This window comes from Pecten maximus, chromosome 6 (genome assembly GCF_902652985.1).
Source record: "Pecten maximus chromosome 6, xPecMax1.1, whole genome shotgun sequence".
NCBI lineage: Eukaryota > Metazoa > Mollusca > Bivalvia > Pectinida > Pectinidae > Pecten > Pecten maximus.
In genome coordinates, this window is record NC_047020.1 from 39,588,826 (window position 1) to 39,606,880 (window position 18,055).

An 18,055-nucleotide genomic window follows, 5' to 3' on the forward strand; every position below is an offset into this window, starting at 1 on the left:
TCACCACGCTATTTAACTCAGTATACACGATAAATGCTATCGATCCCCATCTGTTTCTATGACTTGTGGCCATTCACCAAAAGACCCGTTTTATTATACACTTAAGGTGTGAACGTTAGACTCGGTTACCAGCCATGCTAAACAATTAATGAGTTGTAATATTTCTAACGAATTATCGCATTGTCGTCCTTGCTGTGTGTACGGATGAATTTGATTCCTTTTACCTAGCATCAAAAAATAAAACGCTGAAGAAAAGTTTGCGGAAGGCGAATTTGATGAGGATTGTGATATTTGAGCTTTAACAGACATGTACATATCACATGAACTCTTACTGGCTGGCGCGTGGTGTCATCATGCACTCGCGAGAGTTGCTGTGAGCCTCGTTGGTTTTATCTACATTATCAGATAGAAGCTCGTCAAGGTAAATACTCCATTTAATCTATATACCTCTGTGTGCCGCGGGTCACGTGACAGGTGATCCCAGTTTAATATTGAATTGATCGGCAGATACCACGCTTTCAAAGATCTGTCGCCGCGTGCTGTCATTCTCGTGTTCTTCGGTATCCATCCGCTGTGTTTTCTGATAGTCCCATTTTTCATCCGGAATAGGCAAACTGGATGGGATAGACGGGCCTGTCTTCCAATATCAAATAGCTGAGAGTTACAACGTCATGGGTCCTTCGTCTTCTGAGACCACGGAGATACAAAGCCATGGGTCCATCGTCTTCTGAGCAATAGATGAATAACCTGTGTTGTCAGTATAACATCTGATTCTCGAAGAATGGTTTCATAAATATTCATTAGCCTTTAGATATTTTCCAATCTTGGACAGCACACAAAATCGTATAATTGTTCCTGATGAATTCATTTCTCTTGACAACAGATTTATCACGAAGGGATTAGCATCCGAGGTTATAGTTCCATGGTGATATTGTGTTTTTACTAGCAAACCTGAGCTACAACGTCGCCATATTCAGAGTCGCCATGGCAACGTGTTGTGTCCGAGGAAAGTCTTCAGAGACAACCGGTTAGTTCGTGTGAGTGTGGATTTAATCATAAGTTTGTTCAGTGCGAAAGAGGATTAACGAAATATTGAGAAAAAATCAAATAACAGATGGAGTGAACATTTATAATTTCATAACAAATTGTTTAGAAATGTTTTGAAATTCAATAATGTAGAATAGTGTCTTTCCTGGAATTTATATGCACAAGTTGGTGTTTACGATTGGATGTTAAAGGGAGATTTGACAGGATGATGACAGGATTGGTAGCGAAATTCTCTTGCGTTTTACGTGGTGTTCGTGGATAATACAATATAAACTACATGCGCTGTGGGCTGTAAAAATGTGTAAGTATTCTGTTAAATTTTATGATTATATGTATTCGTTAGAAATAATTTAAACTAAAACGTTATCTACTCCACATAAACTAAATTATAAAAAGTCTCTTACCGCGTGACTTTGTTTACGTTGTGAATGTATGTTTCACTGAAAACGCCAATATTAAAACTGTACCTAAAACAGCTTTCGCTCCTGTATCTTATTATGAAAGTTTATATTTCGTCTCATCTATCTTAATGGATTAAATTTCAAATCAAATTGCAAAAATGCAACATTCCTTTCATTTCATTTTATGAAAATAGACTGTTGTTTCGACCACTGCACTACGACCTGGGTGTCGATTGAAAAATACTTGCTGAAAACATACTACAAACTGAACATTAAACAGAAACTCATGCTTTCGCTTTTGTATCTAATTATCAAAGTTTATCTTGCGTCTCATCTATCTTAATGGATTAAATTTCAAATCAAATTGCAAAAATACAACATCCCTCTCTTTCACTATATGAAAATAGACTGTTTCGACCACTGCACTACGACCTGCGTCTAGATTGAAAAAGAATTGCTGAAAACATACTACAAATAATTAAAAAAAAAATGTTTAAGACTGCTTGCACGTTAGAGAATCTAAAATCATAACGAAATTCCAAATAAAAAACAAGTTTATTTGCTTATGTTGTTTTCATTATGAAACAAAAACAAACAAACAAAACCAAACATACAAAAATAACCGCATATACATTTGCTACTTTCAAAAGCATTGGTAAACATATGTCAATATGAAATGCTTTGGTGATGAACACAGGGTCGAGTTTTATTTTGAAATTTAGCATAGATGTTTTAGCATTAATGATTTAAGATCTATCTAATTTTGAGTTCTCATTACTCAAAGCGATGTCGTTAGGATTTTAATTAGGGGCCTCTATACATGTTTCTCAGACGTCGTGTGTAGATAATGGTCAGATATACTATCAAATGTACGCGTGTAGTGAAGATGAATGTGAAGTGTTCTGTTATTATCACGTTAGCTTACACTATGGGTGGCGGGATCGATACGAACGGTCAGCTACACCATGTTAACAAAGGATAGTAACCATGTCCCAGGCGTGACTCGACCAATCTACATTTATAATGGTCCAACCTGCTAATTGGTGGCATTGCCCGCTGTTCCTCGCTTCCGGATGTCATTGGGAATCGGATTAATTATCCAATTAGAATGTCGTTAAATGAGGCATCGCGTGTGATCCTTGACATCGTGGCTCATAATCTTCTGTTGGTGAAACAAGGATATAACGCGATGAGTCTTTAATCTTATCTTTGGGGGTAATTTAGAGAAAAAAATGCTTGAAAAGTAGCAATTAATTAGCAATAAAAATAATAATTGATCAGTTGTAAAAACCATAGCAAAATTAATCAGATAACATGTTTTAAGTGCAAGTTAATTTTTCATCTGCCGAAATGTCATCCAGATAAAATGTTAAGCACTTCGTATTGACATGACTAGAAAGAATTTCTTGTTAGCTCATTCGGTAGTGTGTCAATCATCTGAACCCGAAGATCCGGATATCCTATCCCTACCGGAAGCATTGAAACACTAATTGCTTCTTTTACAGAAAAAAAATGGGTTTTGAATTAATAAGAAAAAATGGCGTTTTCAGAAAATTGATCGACGTCCTATCATTCTGATATCATTTATTAAGTAAAGAAAAAATGTTGTTTTTTGTCATGAGGTATGCTTTCCACTATTTCGTAAACAATTTCATATGTAGTTGTTACATTTCATAACTACATCACCATTTCATCCCACAATTCATTAAACAAAATTCATCTAAAGCAAGCTCGCCTATATATGGTAGTATATTATATTCTCTAGCAGCTTGAAGTTGTAATTAATGTCTAATTACTATAACAGCTCAAATGTGTGGACTAAGTTTCCGTAATTGTGTTGCTTTAAGGTAAAATTCTTGCTCAGAAATGCCACGAATCATGGGAATGGTGATATTCTGTCATTCTCTACATTACCTGTCATCCTGTGTGATAAATATTGTTGAGTAGGAGGGCAAGCGGTTTTACCATCTTCCCAACGTAGTCATGCTGATCAAGTCCTGTTCCAATATCTATTTTGATGTGAGAATTGAATTTCTTTTTTCTCCCCGTCCGTCTCCGATTTTTTTTTATTATTAAACGATATCTACTTCAGTTTGATATTGTGACAAAATGGAGGTGTCGTGTTACAATGATTTAATAATTCAATATGACAGGAACGTTTATGTGGTTGTCATATATAGGTATTAATGGAGTTTACTGAACACTAACTTGAGATTCTATTTATCATATAACTTATATTCTTAAGAAAACAAGCACAATACCTCGACTGTTTTTATAATCAAAATCCGAAAAAACGAAAGAATACCGACATAATAACGTAACCCGAATATGTGTCCCGTATAAGGCAATACTGTGCTGAATTCGTCAGGAATAGCAATGCGTTTTATATATACAGCCACTTGATAAACATTCATTGAAGAAATTGATTAAATCTTAATTAAGAATTACATACCACTATTAGTGTATTTCATAGTGGAGGTCTTACAGGTCTTACAGGAATATCGAGGCGACGTCTGAAAATAAAGGCATTTCAGGGATGTGGATTGTTGATAAGCTTTCTGAAGAAAGTACAATCCTTTTCCAACTTCTTATCACCAATGTGAGCAAACGTGTCTAGAATGTTTGTTATTACTGCCGAATGTTGATATACTGCCGAATGTTGCTATACTGCCGAATGTTGTTATAATGCCGATGTTGTTATACTGCTGAATGTTGTTATACTGCCGAATGTTGTTATACTGCCGAATGTTGTTATAATGCCGAATGTTGTTATACTGCCGAATGTTATTATACTGCCGAATGTTGTTATACTGCCGAATGTTATTATACTGCCGAATGTTATTATACTGCCGAATGTTATTATACTGCTGAATGTTGTTAGACTGCCGAATGATGTTATACTATCGAATGATGACTCATGATTATATATCGTTTAGGTGTGTGCCCTTTCTTGATTTCAACTTACAATTACCTTTTTCGAAATACAACGGACAAAACCATGTCTCTCAACGTCCCTTCGATGCAGATTCTTGTAAGACTGAATAGAGCTCTGTCTACAGATTTTCGATAATGACATTTTAGGAGTACGAAAAACGCATCAATATAAGCTGTGAGACATACCCATTAAGTGTATCTATCGGCGATTTCAAGACTTATATCTTTTCTGATATCTTAACATCTCATTACTTTGCCTTTCCTACTTTGAATCTACACGGATATGTCTTGTATCTCTACAGTCTATTGGTCTCCCGTATATCTTATTAATTAATGATTCAGTGAACATGTCAACATTCCCTGCTACGTGCAGGAAGTGTAGAGCGCTGCACGTGGTTTCTGAAACATTCATTTACCAACATACATTCATATTCTTGAGTAATTCCCTGTTCCAAAAAAACGTCAAAACAAATCGTTCATTCCTGAAGAAAAATGAGTTCGAACTAAACGCAATACACTTTTCTATATATGAACATCATTTTATTCCCAACAGGGACAAAAAAATACTACCTAACGGCTCCTGTGAGAATGGGCTGTCAAACAATACAACTCATTTCGTTATCAGAACGTCAAACCTGCTATATAGCTATGTTTCTGCCATTACACCATTGTGATAACCTTTGACGGCTGCTGACACCAGGAAACTTGTCTTACAACCAGCATCAGTTTTCCGCTCCCGAATATTCATTGTGTCAGCACCTAAAAGGATTCTGTCCTATTTTTAGACATGAAATATACTTCAAAGATAAAATATAGGCGTGTCATATATGTGCATACTGCAATGAATGCCACATGATAAGTTTGTCTATGACACTTGTGGCCATATATCTACAATATTTATGTGGTTAACTGTATAATAGTTGAGTCAAGATTAAGACAGCAATTTTGACGTAATTATTAAAAAGTCATCAAGGAGAGAGCTAATTAAATTTGATGAATACTATTCAGGTAGACCTAGTAAAACCCCAACCTTCATGTCAAACAATTAGTGCAAAAACCTGCAACAGAATGGTTTTAAGTCGATTGTCCGAATTCTAATTGTTATTTTAATCTAGGATTATGTTTATACGTACGATTTTGGGGTATAAATCTGATAGACAACCCAATATAAATGCCCTGCCTTAAGTTTTATCGCATGGGGAAGTTTGTAATTATTTTTGACTACTAAAAGAACCACTCACAAAATACTTTGAGATCATATATATTACCTTAATTTCAAATTTATACAGGATAATTGAAAAAGAATAAAAATTTTGACTTTTGACATATGGATGTCAGACTTTAAAATCCCTGATATATCATACGTTTTTTGACGTCATAAGCTATGGTTTTTGTTTATAAACATTTAAAACGTGTTACTGAAGTGATGGGTCAGAACTTGCAATGAGAACTACAATGAAAAGTTTTAATTTTATAATATCATGCAAGAGATGCGGTTTGTATTAAAAATGGACTATATATGTCAACCTCAGATATTCTTTTATTGCACTTATGAAGGTGACTGAAATGAGTGCCGTGGTGGCCGAGTGGTTAAGGTGTCCCGACACTTTATCAGTAGCCCTCCATCTCTTGGTTGCGAGTTTGAAACCCACGTGGGGCATTTGCCAGGTAGTGACCGTAGACCGGTGGTTTTTCTTCGGGTACTCCGGCTTTCCTACACTTCCAAAACCTGGCACGTCCTTAAATGACCCTGGCTGTTAATAGAATGTTAAACAAAAAAACTAAACCAAATGACTGAACTGACCACGTCTTGGACGATTGCCAATATGCAGAAATACAGAGCTTTGGTCTCGCTAGTATGATACTATCAAAGTGATATTCGGTCTGGGGGTACAAAGGACGCCGTTGTATTTGGATTATGTAATGGGTAAGTGAATTCTGAATTATGAATAAAAGCTATATTATATAGACGGTTCGTCCTGCTAGACTTTTCAGTGGCGCCAAAGCTCAACAGAATCTTTTTTATTGTAGGGCACAGAAGGGTACATTTCAGCACTTCAAAGATAATGTAAAAATGCGATTTCAAATATATGATGTTATCAGATTGGAAATGCTTGATACATAGGGAGCCACATATGTACTTCTACCACAAAGAAGAGTTGTAGACAGGTTTTAAGACATATTAACAAAGGATAACCCTTGCGAGAAAAATGCATTATGTCCTTTCTCTATCTGCCAGTTACAGAGAATAAAAATATCAAATATCTAGAGAGGCCGTGAGGATTGGATTTCAAGATGATTTTTAGGTGTAAATCACATATACTTCAGAGAGTATCCGTACGCTAGGAGAAAGGTCGAACTGTCGTTACATTCAAAATGTCAAAGGTCATTTTTTCAATATTTTTGCCAACCTTGCTGCCTTTATTTTGTAAACGACTTCATGCAGACAGTCTCGTGGGTGTTCCTGCTATAGTCTATGTGAAATTCTTACATTTTTTTTCTTCGTTTCGTTTTAACGAGCATAGCTAGTAACTCGGTGATCTACGATACGATATGATCTTACGTTATGTAGGAATTTAAGACGAGAAAACTGTTTTTAGTAAATAGAGTTATATTGAAAATAGATTCATTTCATTAATAGCATCATTTCAAGGGATCCTAGATATGATCAGCATAAACACATTTTCTAGTCAGTATTTACTTCTACAAGCGAATATGCACCTGTATGAAAATTACCGAATCGCGTTGTATTTTAATGAACAAGACTAGATCGTACGGTATTTCTGAACATAAATTTTTCTGTGGCGTTTTCTTTATCATATAATGTTTCTCCACTTTCAGATTCGAAACAACAATCTTGTCATGTGCTAAATTCAATATTGCAGACAATGGTTTCATTGTTATGTTCCAGAAAAATAAGTTCAGTCTAAAAGAATTGTGCTTTTGTGTAAAGTTTGAGATGAAACAATTTTGTTTTGATGTCAAGTTAATTATAGTAGTATGTGCATGTGTCTAGATCCAGCTCATTGTATTCTGAACTGGTGTCTAGATCCAGCTCATTGTATTCTGAACTGGTGTCTAGATCCAGCTCATTGTATTCTGAACTGGTGTCAAGTTCGAGATTACAGTATTCTGAACTGGTGTCAAGTTCGAGATTACAGTATTCTGAACTGGTGTCGAGTTCGAGATTACAGTATTCTGAACTGGTGTCTAGCTCGAGATTACAGTAGTCTGTTTTGGTGTCAAGCTCGAGATTACAGAAATATGCTTTGGTGTCAAGCTCGAGATTACAGTATTCTGCTTTGATGTTAAGCTCGAGATTACAGTATTCTGCTTTGGTGTCAAGCTCGAGATTACAGAAATATGCTTTGGTTTCATATTTGAGTTTGGTTTTGGGGTCTGATAATTTAATACAATATTCAGCAGCGCATCGGATGCATAGCAGTGCTGAAAGTAATAATCTGTTCTGACGAGGGCTGCCGACGAGTGCACGCCTCGCCGGTGCTTTGGTCTCTCAACCTTGAAATATGCCGTTAATTATCAGAAGACTAAAGATATAAACTCGTCATAATATCGATTTTTCCTATTTAATGTTGCTGAAGTAAAATACGAGCATATATCCTGTAGATATTTACTTTATCGTCATTGACGGCTTGTGTATGATATCGGGTGTGACATCAATAATTAAACGTCCTCTTTACCACTCTCACCAGCGACAGCTGTAGCTGAATAAAGTTGGTGTGAAAAGTTGCAGCCATCTTGTCTGTAAACGGACTGGTCTTGTAATCGGGGAGAATTTGTTATCCAAACAGTCCCCTGTGTCCCTAGACCACGCATCTACGACAAAACATGGCCACTCAATCGCGCGAAATTACTGCTCCCTTGGGAGATTCTATCCCGTTTCCGCTCGACACTATTGAACAGTAATTGTCCTGAAGATGAAGGTGACTAGTGAGGGCAACCTCTGCATTGTCTGGGCGGACAGAGGCCGCTGTAGATGCTGTGGAGCGTATTTATGATAAAATTATGTCGCCTTGTTTACAATAGAATCACGTTTTCTAGTTTACAATAAAATTATGGAATTCTGACATATATCTTTGGAATGACCTGGATATTGACCAAAACAGAATGTAAAATTTGATCAGCCACTTAATTTTTTAGTATTTTATGTTTGGATATTTGGAGTTATTATTTTCCTCCTTCATTTTCAACTTTACAAAAGCCGAGATCATTTTTGAAGAATTTTTTCCCCGCATTATCACGCGGAACAAATGCGTCATTTCGTGAAACTAACGCGTCATTACGCGAAACTACATTGTATCACGTTAATATGTCAATGTGTGGATTGCAAATCTAAGAGACTTCATCTAAGAAAAACAATGGAACAGGCAGAATGTACACGCAGCCATCCTAGGTAAACCAGTGCCTGACTTGTCCTAAAAAGTCATAAGTACACCAATTTAAAACTTCCGTTTAGTCACCGGCAGGGTAATGGAGTCTTTGAAGTTTTATATAAATATCCGCCATCTTGAGCTTTTGATCTAAAGTCACACAGACACGTTCACTGTCATAGTTATGACATTAGATTTACTTCGTATCTAACAACCCTAAACATTTCTGGAAATCCTGATACAATATAAAAAGTCATTGTTATGAATTCTTAACATTTCCCTTTGAATAACAAATTAAAAATGAAATGTACATTGGTGGTAGTGTCAAAGTAATTTCTCGTATAAATGGCCTTAGGTTTACATTCATTAAAGATCACAAAGGGTCAGGCGTGAAGTAAAAACTTAATTAATCAAAATATTAATTGATGACTAGATAATAATTGGGTATTTCAATGTACTTTTATGTATATGAATACAAGCAATGTAAGTTTCATATCTCGAAGATTTTAACGTATCACGATAATTAAATATTGATTATTACGAAAAGTTGTTACATATTCGAATAAAATTGAGTTTGGTTAATCAACATGTAGCATCTGAATTGACTTTCAGTAATTTGACATTTTAGTTTTATAACTAAACGTTTATTACAAGTTGTTATATCACCTAAACATGTCCACGTTTAAATGGTAATACGTTTAGTAAAGCAATGTCGGCAAACTGATATCTATCACAAGTCGAGGTCCAATTACGTCCCCGTGTCATCGTAATAGTCTGATAATCGGAAACTGTTTCATTGTCTTACATAACTAGCTGCGCGATATTACATTGTACATGTTAGTTTCGCGCAATAACGCAAACGTTTCGCGATATAATGCTTTAGATTCGCGTAATAACGCGAAAGTTTCGCAAAATAACGCGATAAATATTATTTCCCCTTCAAAAATGATGCCAATCGGCTTTTTTTTTAAAACTTGATACATATGTATATAAAAAAAACAGAATTCTTAACAGTGTTTAATGTAAAATTTGTATGTTGAAATGATTGTTACACACCTATGTACTTTTATTTCCTTTAGTTCGCTGTCAGGCATTGCGGTTAAGGTCAAGGTGACATCAGAAGCCAAACACGAAAATGTATTTGTCAATGTGATTTCTGTTTTAACTAGAAAATGTCAGCGTTCACGATATTTGCTTCGTTGAAGAAATCCTTCAAATGGCGAAATCCATTCTCTACTACAAAATGTATCAACACGCGCCGCTTTAGTCTGTTCCGATATGTGTAAATGTTATCTTCCAGTTCCATAGATTAACAGAACGAAATAAGACATTTTGCATTGCTACCAATGTCTCTGTTATTCAAGGTTTCCGACATAATATCTCTCACTTGAAACATGTCATGACAAAATCGAAGGTTCCAAACGTACCTCCGTGCGAATGATGCAGTATGCAAACAAAATTTGTATATCCAGAATATATTCTTTAGATTTTCAATTGTGCATTAACACATAACAATAGAGAACTATATGGCTATTCTATATAGACTTGTTATTATATACCAAATGTCTGGGATCTGATCATATTTTGCATAATATTTTGCTATTGCTTTCAAAAAGGATATAAGTGAAAACGTTTGTTTCTTTTGTTTTTCGTTTTTGCTTTATTGTTTTTGTTGTTGTTTTTTTTACTGTAGAATTCGTTTCCATGCTTAATATTTCTCTCATTTTACAGATGAAAACTAGAGAGTGGATGTGGTCATGGCGACGTCACCAACAACTAGTAAACCTCCGGAAAAGGTGAACCACTCCAAATCGTTAGATGATGAGGTAGAAATATTAGAGAATGGCGGATTAAGTCCCCAGTTATCGCTCAGAACAGATGACGACACGTGTTCTGAGATCATTCGAATCGAACAACAAAGCTATGACGAGCCCCAACAGGTGTCAGCACTGGAGCGGATCGCTCGCACGTTACAGGTATGTTGGAGTTTATCTCTTCAATTATCTACATGTACTGCAATTACATCAGGCCAAAATAAAAGCATAGTTGGTTTGGCTCCTACTCAGATAATTTTATTGTGAAAATATATTTTTTTTTCATGATTTGACCGTTTCGGATATTTATGTCCGGAAGTTGCTTTATAAGTTTGAAAATACGTCTCGCAAACCAAAATAAGCTTGGTGTGTGTTTCTTTTGTTTACGATCACAAAATTAATAATGATTTCCAAACAGGTTATATCCTGGTTTATTTTTTAATTGAAGGTTGAAAATCTGCTTCAGAATTGAGTAGAAAAAATGGTTCAGCACTACCTAACTACCCATATGTAAAACTCCCTGGTCGGGTTACAGCAAACCAAGATATTTTTAAATATGGCCTTACGTGGTTACTACGTCATCCAAGATAGTCTTTACATGTTTATCATATGCCGTCATTTGCAAAGCAAATATTTTGCATGTGCATCTATCTTCTCATGTCTCTATCTGCATTCTTTGTCACAATATACAATGTATGCTAATTATGCAGAGATGAAATACTATGTTTGAATGGTCAATAGAAATACATGATAATAGCTCTTCAAACATGACACCCGCTTTGCGAGTGAAATGCAGAAACTGACTGCAATATCCATAAAATGACCCCAAAAATCAAAATATTCTCGCCTCGATAACAACGACAGAGTTGCTTGATTTCTGCAAATCACAAATACAAAAAAACATTAAATTGCATTTATTTATCTTTTTTTTTTTGTCAAAAAGATTGTAGACTTCCATTGTGTCTTAAAATATCGGCGATATATTGTGATGGAACTGTCTCAAATATGTAGTTGACCAGCTCTGCACCACCTAGCCAGTAAAATAAACAGTTACTGGCTTATTAGGGGTATATGCTTTGCGTTTACTATTCATTTGATATCATGATCGATGCAAAGCTTAAATAGTTATAATTCCATGATGACATATCAAGCGTTCACGTGACATTGATCAACATGGCGGCGATATGACGTCATACTATTTTGATTTGTTCAGAAATCCTTTGAATACAAACTAGATGTTTACCGCAACACAAAATGGAGGTAAAATTGTTTTTCAATAGAAAGGAGTAATGTGAATACCCTGCCAATGACAGGCTTCAAGCTAGCGACTTTTCTCTTTCAAGACAAACATCGTACCACTTGGCAAAGGGAAAATTGTGCCACTCTGAACTAGTTAGGCGACATTATACTCTCTACTTTTACACTACACTCTCATTCACAAAGTCTTCGCGCCAGGAGACAACCACAACCAAGGCTCTATAGGACAAGAAAAAGCCTCTCGATCTTCTATAGCATTTACTCGAGTGGTCAACGGCACCAAATCTGTAATAGGAAGAAGTAATAAACAAAAACCTTCCCACCAGTCTAAGTTAGTAAGACGACCTGATACCCTCTTCTTTTATATGTTTAACATGTTGTACGTTGTAATCATACAGTGTCTTACACGTTTAGTTTACATTTTACCGCATTTCATATATTCAGTAATTTATTGATTTTGGGGTAGATTACTTGAATTTGAGCCTCGCTTTTGTCTATGTTTGATAGACTGTGCGATCGCTAAGTCATGTTACCCCCAGTGGGACGGACGGCCCTTGGAATCCATTTGAATTAAAGGTTTCCTATTGTCGGGTTTGGTTCAAATGTACTTAACTGGAAACTTTTGTCGATTGCTTTGGTGTACTATATTAATGACCTCTGTCAAGTTTGGTAAACTGGATACTTGATTCTTTGATTCCCATGAATATCCGTGTGGTAAGGTTATTGTGGTCCTTTGTGTGACGGAACACATAAGACTGCTCACAGGATAATAAGGTTGGATTGAATTCTTCTCTTGTATGACTTGAGGTCAATTATCGCAATAAATGCATACATAGAATTTAAACACAAAGAGGATTTCGGCAATCAAGAGCATGAAAACGCGTTTTGATTGATGTGAATATATAAACATATGCTGAAACAAGATATCCCTGGAAAGCATTGACATCTGACCAGAAAATATTTTCCTTGCAGTCGCAATATGGAGACATCTCAGCGTGTGTTGTAAAATTAAATACTGATTCGATATCTTAGAAAATTTAAAAGAAAGGACAGTTCCAACTCTCGTCAAATCACCGAAGGAAAACGTGACTTGAAAGTCGATAAAAAGACAACAAAGAAAGGAACTTGATAAATGTGGAAAGGAACCTAAGAGAGCGAAAACGGGAACTTGAAGCAAAAATATGAGATATAAAAATAAACCATCGACATATCTAAAGAGAGCTAAGGAAACAAAAAAGGGAACCGAGGAGGCCTCAAAGAGGACTGAAAAGTGGTTGGATAGTTAGCATGGCTGATTTAGGATGCAAATAATTATTGGAGTCAATTACGCCACAGTGGTAGTAAACGTTAGCTGGGCTACAAAAACCGGCTTAGGGAGAGGATAATTAGCCATTTCATGTCAGAACATCTTCTGAATCGCACAGTTAATGGAAAAACCTGCATAATCTAACCTTTTCTTTACGCTCTACGAAAACACTCACAATGTAATTTTTATTTTGAATATGAGAAGTTGGAAGGAACGCATTTAATGTTCTATTTCCAAGAAGATAAATAATATGTATGTATCATAGGTGGCTTGTTATACAGGGGACCATGACCAGACCCGGTCGATGGAAAATAATTAGAAATGCAAAATGACTTTCTATACATCAAAGTGCCGACTGTTGTTTTAAAGGAAAAATTGAAGGTTCTTTTTCGGTTAGATTAAGAGAGACGTTTTATCTGGATCAATTTCACATCAACATCCATAAATTCTGCTGTCGTCATCAAGGCTTTATTTCTAATTACTAAATATCCTTGTTAAGGATGATTAAAATGGCTAATCTCGTCTTCTTGTATTTCAACTAGTCTTGTTGCCATGACAACCTGGATTCAACACATGTAATTATATTTTTCATTTTTTGTATTTTCAACAAATTAAATAGACTGATTAGACAAAAGATTCTTTTGCGTATTAGACGCCCTCTCCAGACGACAATAGTTCCACAGAAGGCTCCGTTTTATAAGCAACGCTACATAGAGAACGTACAAAAAGTATTTGGACGCAAAATATTTTTACGATATATTTCATGCATTTTGACATTTTCAATGAATTTTTATGACTGTTTAAGGAATTTTCTTTAAATTTCACAAACTTGTAGAGAATTACTAGCGCCTTCCACTGATAATGTTTTTACAAACTGTACGTAACATTTAAAAAAAAGTTTAGCAACGTCATCATTAAGTAAGAATAAAGAAAAATACTTTCTGCATGTCTCTGTACCGACAGTACTTTCTGGGGGACAACTGGAAAAAATTTCCCTGACTATACCAACTACAAAGATGGCAAAAACCCCTCCCTACCAACATACACCAATCAGGTTCAAATACGTGTGTACAGTTTAGATATGAGCTACCAATCATATGACCGTTGGGATAGAAGTCATGCTTTGCTTGTACATGTTAATTCCCCGGAGCATATATAAAAAGAGTTCCTCTCGATGCTGTTGTGTTTAAGTGTTTCGTAGATCGTGTTTCATTTGTTTTGGACCTGGCAAGGGCAACATGGCTACAATTATACAAGTTTAAAATATTTTATTGACATAAAATGACAAAAGGATTAGTCAGCAAGTTTACCAACTTATAAACGACTTCTACCATAAGTATGTACAAGTAACAAGGATATACAATGGAAGTGATTGAAAGGGATCGGCAAATATAAAACGACTGTAACATGCTCTATGTATAGTTATATGGATAAGGCTGACGTCATATTTTGATCGATATTACGTTATCAAATGACGATTTGGTTCTGCAAGTCCATATGTGGTTTCTATGATATTAAGCGATATATCAGAGGTATCGCGCATCACAACAAGTACATTGTACGTAGTCCGTCAACAACTTTAAGTCCCTAAAGTACAATACGGCTAAAGGGACAATGAATGTGAATTCATTGTTCCCTATTGTCACTGTTCTGTACAAAACAAAGGGACTCTGAGAAACGGGCCGGTCTGTGTTTTATCTTTGTGTAAGAAACTTGCCACTAATTGCTCTGGAAGCCATGCAACGGGCCTCCCGTATGACGTTCAATGAGGTAGTCACTAACTACTACCTAAAATGACCCTGGTTGTTCCCGGAGCGATAAACCAAGCAAGCAAACAAACAAAAATCTGCTTGGTTTGTATAATAAACTACGAGATTATGGGCATATGCAGAACACACCCGGAGTAAATGTTTGCAACATAAACGCTCATCGTCGTGCTGCTGGCGAGTGGACGCTTAATGCGCATATCCAAACTGATGCAAATCGAACGGAAGTCTGGATTAGGTAATGTTGTAAGATACGCATGAATTCTAAGGGGAGTTTGAGATCTCAACTATTTAGTTGTCAATTACACACATCAATACTGTTACAACAAACACAAGCATCTTTTAAAAAAACAACATCTTAATATTCTCAAAGGAAATTGCCAACTTCCACCACCAACAAAACTATTTTCTCACAATAAATCACCTTTAACATAAAAATCAATACCTAGTCCTTGGTGAATATTCAATTGTCACTTTCGGTTAGAATGCACGCCATAAGGAATTAGTCACACGAGTAAGCACAGAAACCAATTAAACGTCATCTTAGATCTCAGAACATCAGGTTCTCAACAAGCTGCAATGCATTCCCAATCGTATTGACATATTGAAGATTCCATCCCTGACTGTGTGGGATGCACACTCCTTTGAGAACACTTGCTGTAATATTACTGCCGGACTTCGAGTCCTGAGGCTCGTTGTTACCTTGCATGCATTTATAGTTACAACGGTTCGGAAAATGAAAAAAAAAAAAAAAAAAAAAAATATTGCACCTTTCAGTTCGGTACTGTGGAACCAAGATTAATTAACTACACCATACAGACGTTTCGTCCTTTAAGGATTCGTCAGTGATGCTAAGGGCCTAACATAACTCGAAGCCAATCAAAAGAAATGTCAAAATCTGGATGGGGGGGTGAAACATACCAATAATTCAATAAATTATATTATTTTAAATATTGCGCTTCAAATAAATATTGTGTACATGATCCCATATCAAGATTTCATTTAATAGGTTTAATTTTAAGGGGGTAATTGTGAAACTCGCTTTATATATGCTGGCCATTAGCATCAGAAGTTGGAATAATTAAGACTATACAAATCGTTTTGCTGTGTAAATCCATTCCAGCTATCCAAATATATAAAAAGTAAATATTTTTCAAAGAAAAGATTCTTTTCTGTTCTATTTAATATTTGTTTTGGGGAAATGATATTTTAACAATAGGCATGCGTCTGGATGAAAACTATAAAATAGAAGACGCTTACCCTTTTTGAACAATGGTCTTGCTATTCATAAACTTAGTATGTTTGTAATTAAGTATATTGTTCATAAATTGCCTTCCTTTTCATTCATTTTTTGGGGAGGGGGGGGGGGGTGTTTTTTTTGCATTTGCTTTTGTTTTTTGTTTGTTTTTTGTTTGTTAGTAATTAATTTGCAGTTCCATTAATATACTGGTTGCTGTTCTTACCTTTACAAAGATACCCACTTCTGAGAAACCAAACCCTACAACTTTGTTTTAATGGTCTCAAGTTTACATGCATATGAATGAAATAGTATTTTGTCGTTGAATGTTTGGACTCCATCGTATATTCACTAATCGCAGAACCATTAAACAAAACCCATATCTATGTTTCTCTTAATATGTCCTATCTGATATTTGATGTCAGAATTTCTGGTTTGAGCGTCAACCAAATCTAGCATCTCAAACAAAAAATTGTCAGGCATAGTCCTGATTTCACTTTGACTTCATTGGCACAAGTAATTCAGCTCTGACAGAACTACGACAGGAAACTCCATCCTATTCATAAGGTTTTAATGAGTATTTCTGATGTATAGTGCCATGGTGTGTTCTATGAATCCTGCGTCATGTTGACAGTCTGAATGTGTTCTGTGGATCCTATCTGGCCTAATTATACAGAGCAAACGAGCACTCGTCATTTTCTCAAAATTTAATGAGATAAAATTTTATGTCAATAAATCAGTATTTAAAACGAGGACATTAATATCAATTTTTATTCCAGGCAGGAAGTATTCGTTGACAGATTTCCTTTCCTTGTGTTTCATTGGGACTTTAAACCCGTCGCGCTAGACTCTATTCAGACATTTGTTTGTATTATTCATTCTAAAATGAACACGTTATCGTTAAAATTTAAAAAGATGTATGTTTCAATGAAATGGAACATCGTCAATTACAGTGTTTGGCGACATAATAAGCTAGTTAGATGTTAGGGATAAAAGAAAGATATGTTCAATACTATAAACATTACGAGTTTACTGATGTTCTTTGTATTCGAGGATGACATAAAATCACGTAAACGAACGTTATGGCAAATGTCATCCATGAAGCAGAAACGCTTTCCCTTCCTGACCACTTGGTCTTAACATCCTTGTACTTTTTAATTGCCTCCATACAGTTCTATATTTTATCCATAATTTGCCCATTCATCAGCAATTTTGAGACAGAATAACGGTCTTGTTATTACAAATATTGTTTTAAACATAAGACGGAGAAAAATAGAAGCTTATATTGTCCTGACAGCAGAGATATCTCAACCCGAGTGAAAGCCTCTAACTGACCAGACACACTCTTAAACGAGGGTTGAAATATCACTGTCCATGGTACAGGGCAATATATGGTTATTTTTTCTCATTTCTCGTACTTCATCGCGTCATCATCGTCCCATAAAATGTGCGTCGAAATCGATGACGTCATCAATTTGCGATGTGGATACGACACACAAAATGATGACGTTACTATTTTTGAGTAGCGTCATAAAACATACCGACTCTCTTTCCCTTTCCCTTATGATATTGACTTAATCCATTTAAACAAGCATTGAATCATCTCGAGAAGCATGTGAGAAAGATATTATTTGTTTCATCACGTCCGCTTGATACGTTTTGTTCGTCCAAACTTGCGCAATCGCAAAAAGCAACCTTCACATTACCTATACATATTATGTACTGCAAACAATAGAAACGATAGGAGATACAATGATATACCATTCGACGTGCTGATGTGCATGATTTTATTGAAAACCTACAATACACGTAGATTAAGAACACAAATAGCCGTGATTCCAATGGGTTAACATCACAAAATATTGACCTCCACATGATCATAATGGCCAATGAGAATTAAGG

The 18,055-nt window shown here is 35.6% G+C and overlaps 1 protein-coding gene across 1 annotated transcript in view; it reads left to right on the forward strand.

The window, feature by feature from the left end:
* The first annotated feature begins 520 nt into the window (after positions 1-520).
* Positions 521-18,055, forward strand: part of LOC117329754 (cyclic nucleotide-gated cation channel alpha-3-like) — a 55,338-nt gene continuing 37,803 nt past the window's right edge. Inside the window, exons 1-2 of the mRNA XM_033887877.1 lie at positions 521-1,348; positions 10,505-10,749. Coding sequence (XP_033743768.1) covers positions 10,531-10,749 — 219 coding nt within the window. The 5' untranslated portion in view covers positions 521-1,348; positions 10,505-10,530. The remainder of the gene's footprint in view (positions 1,349-10,504; positions 10,750-18,055) is intronic.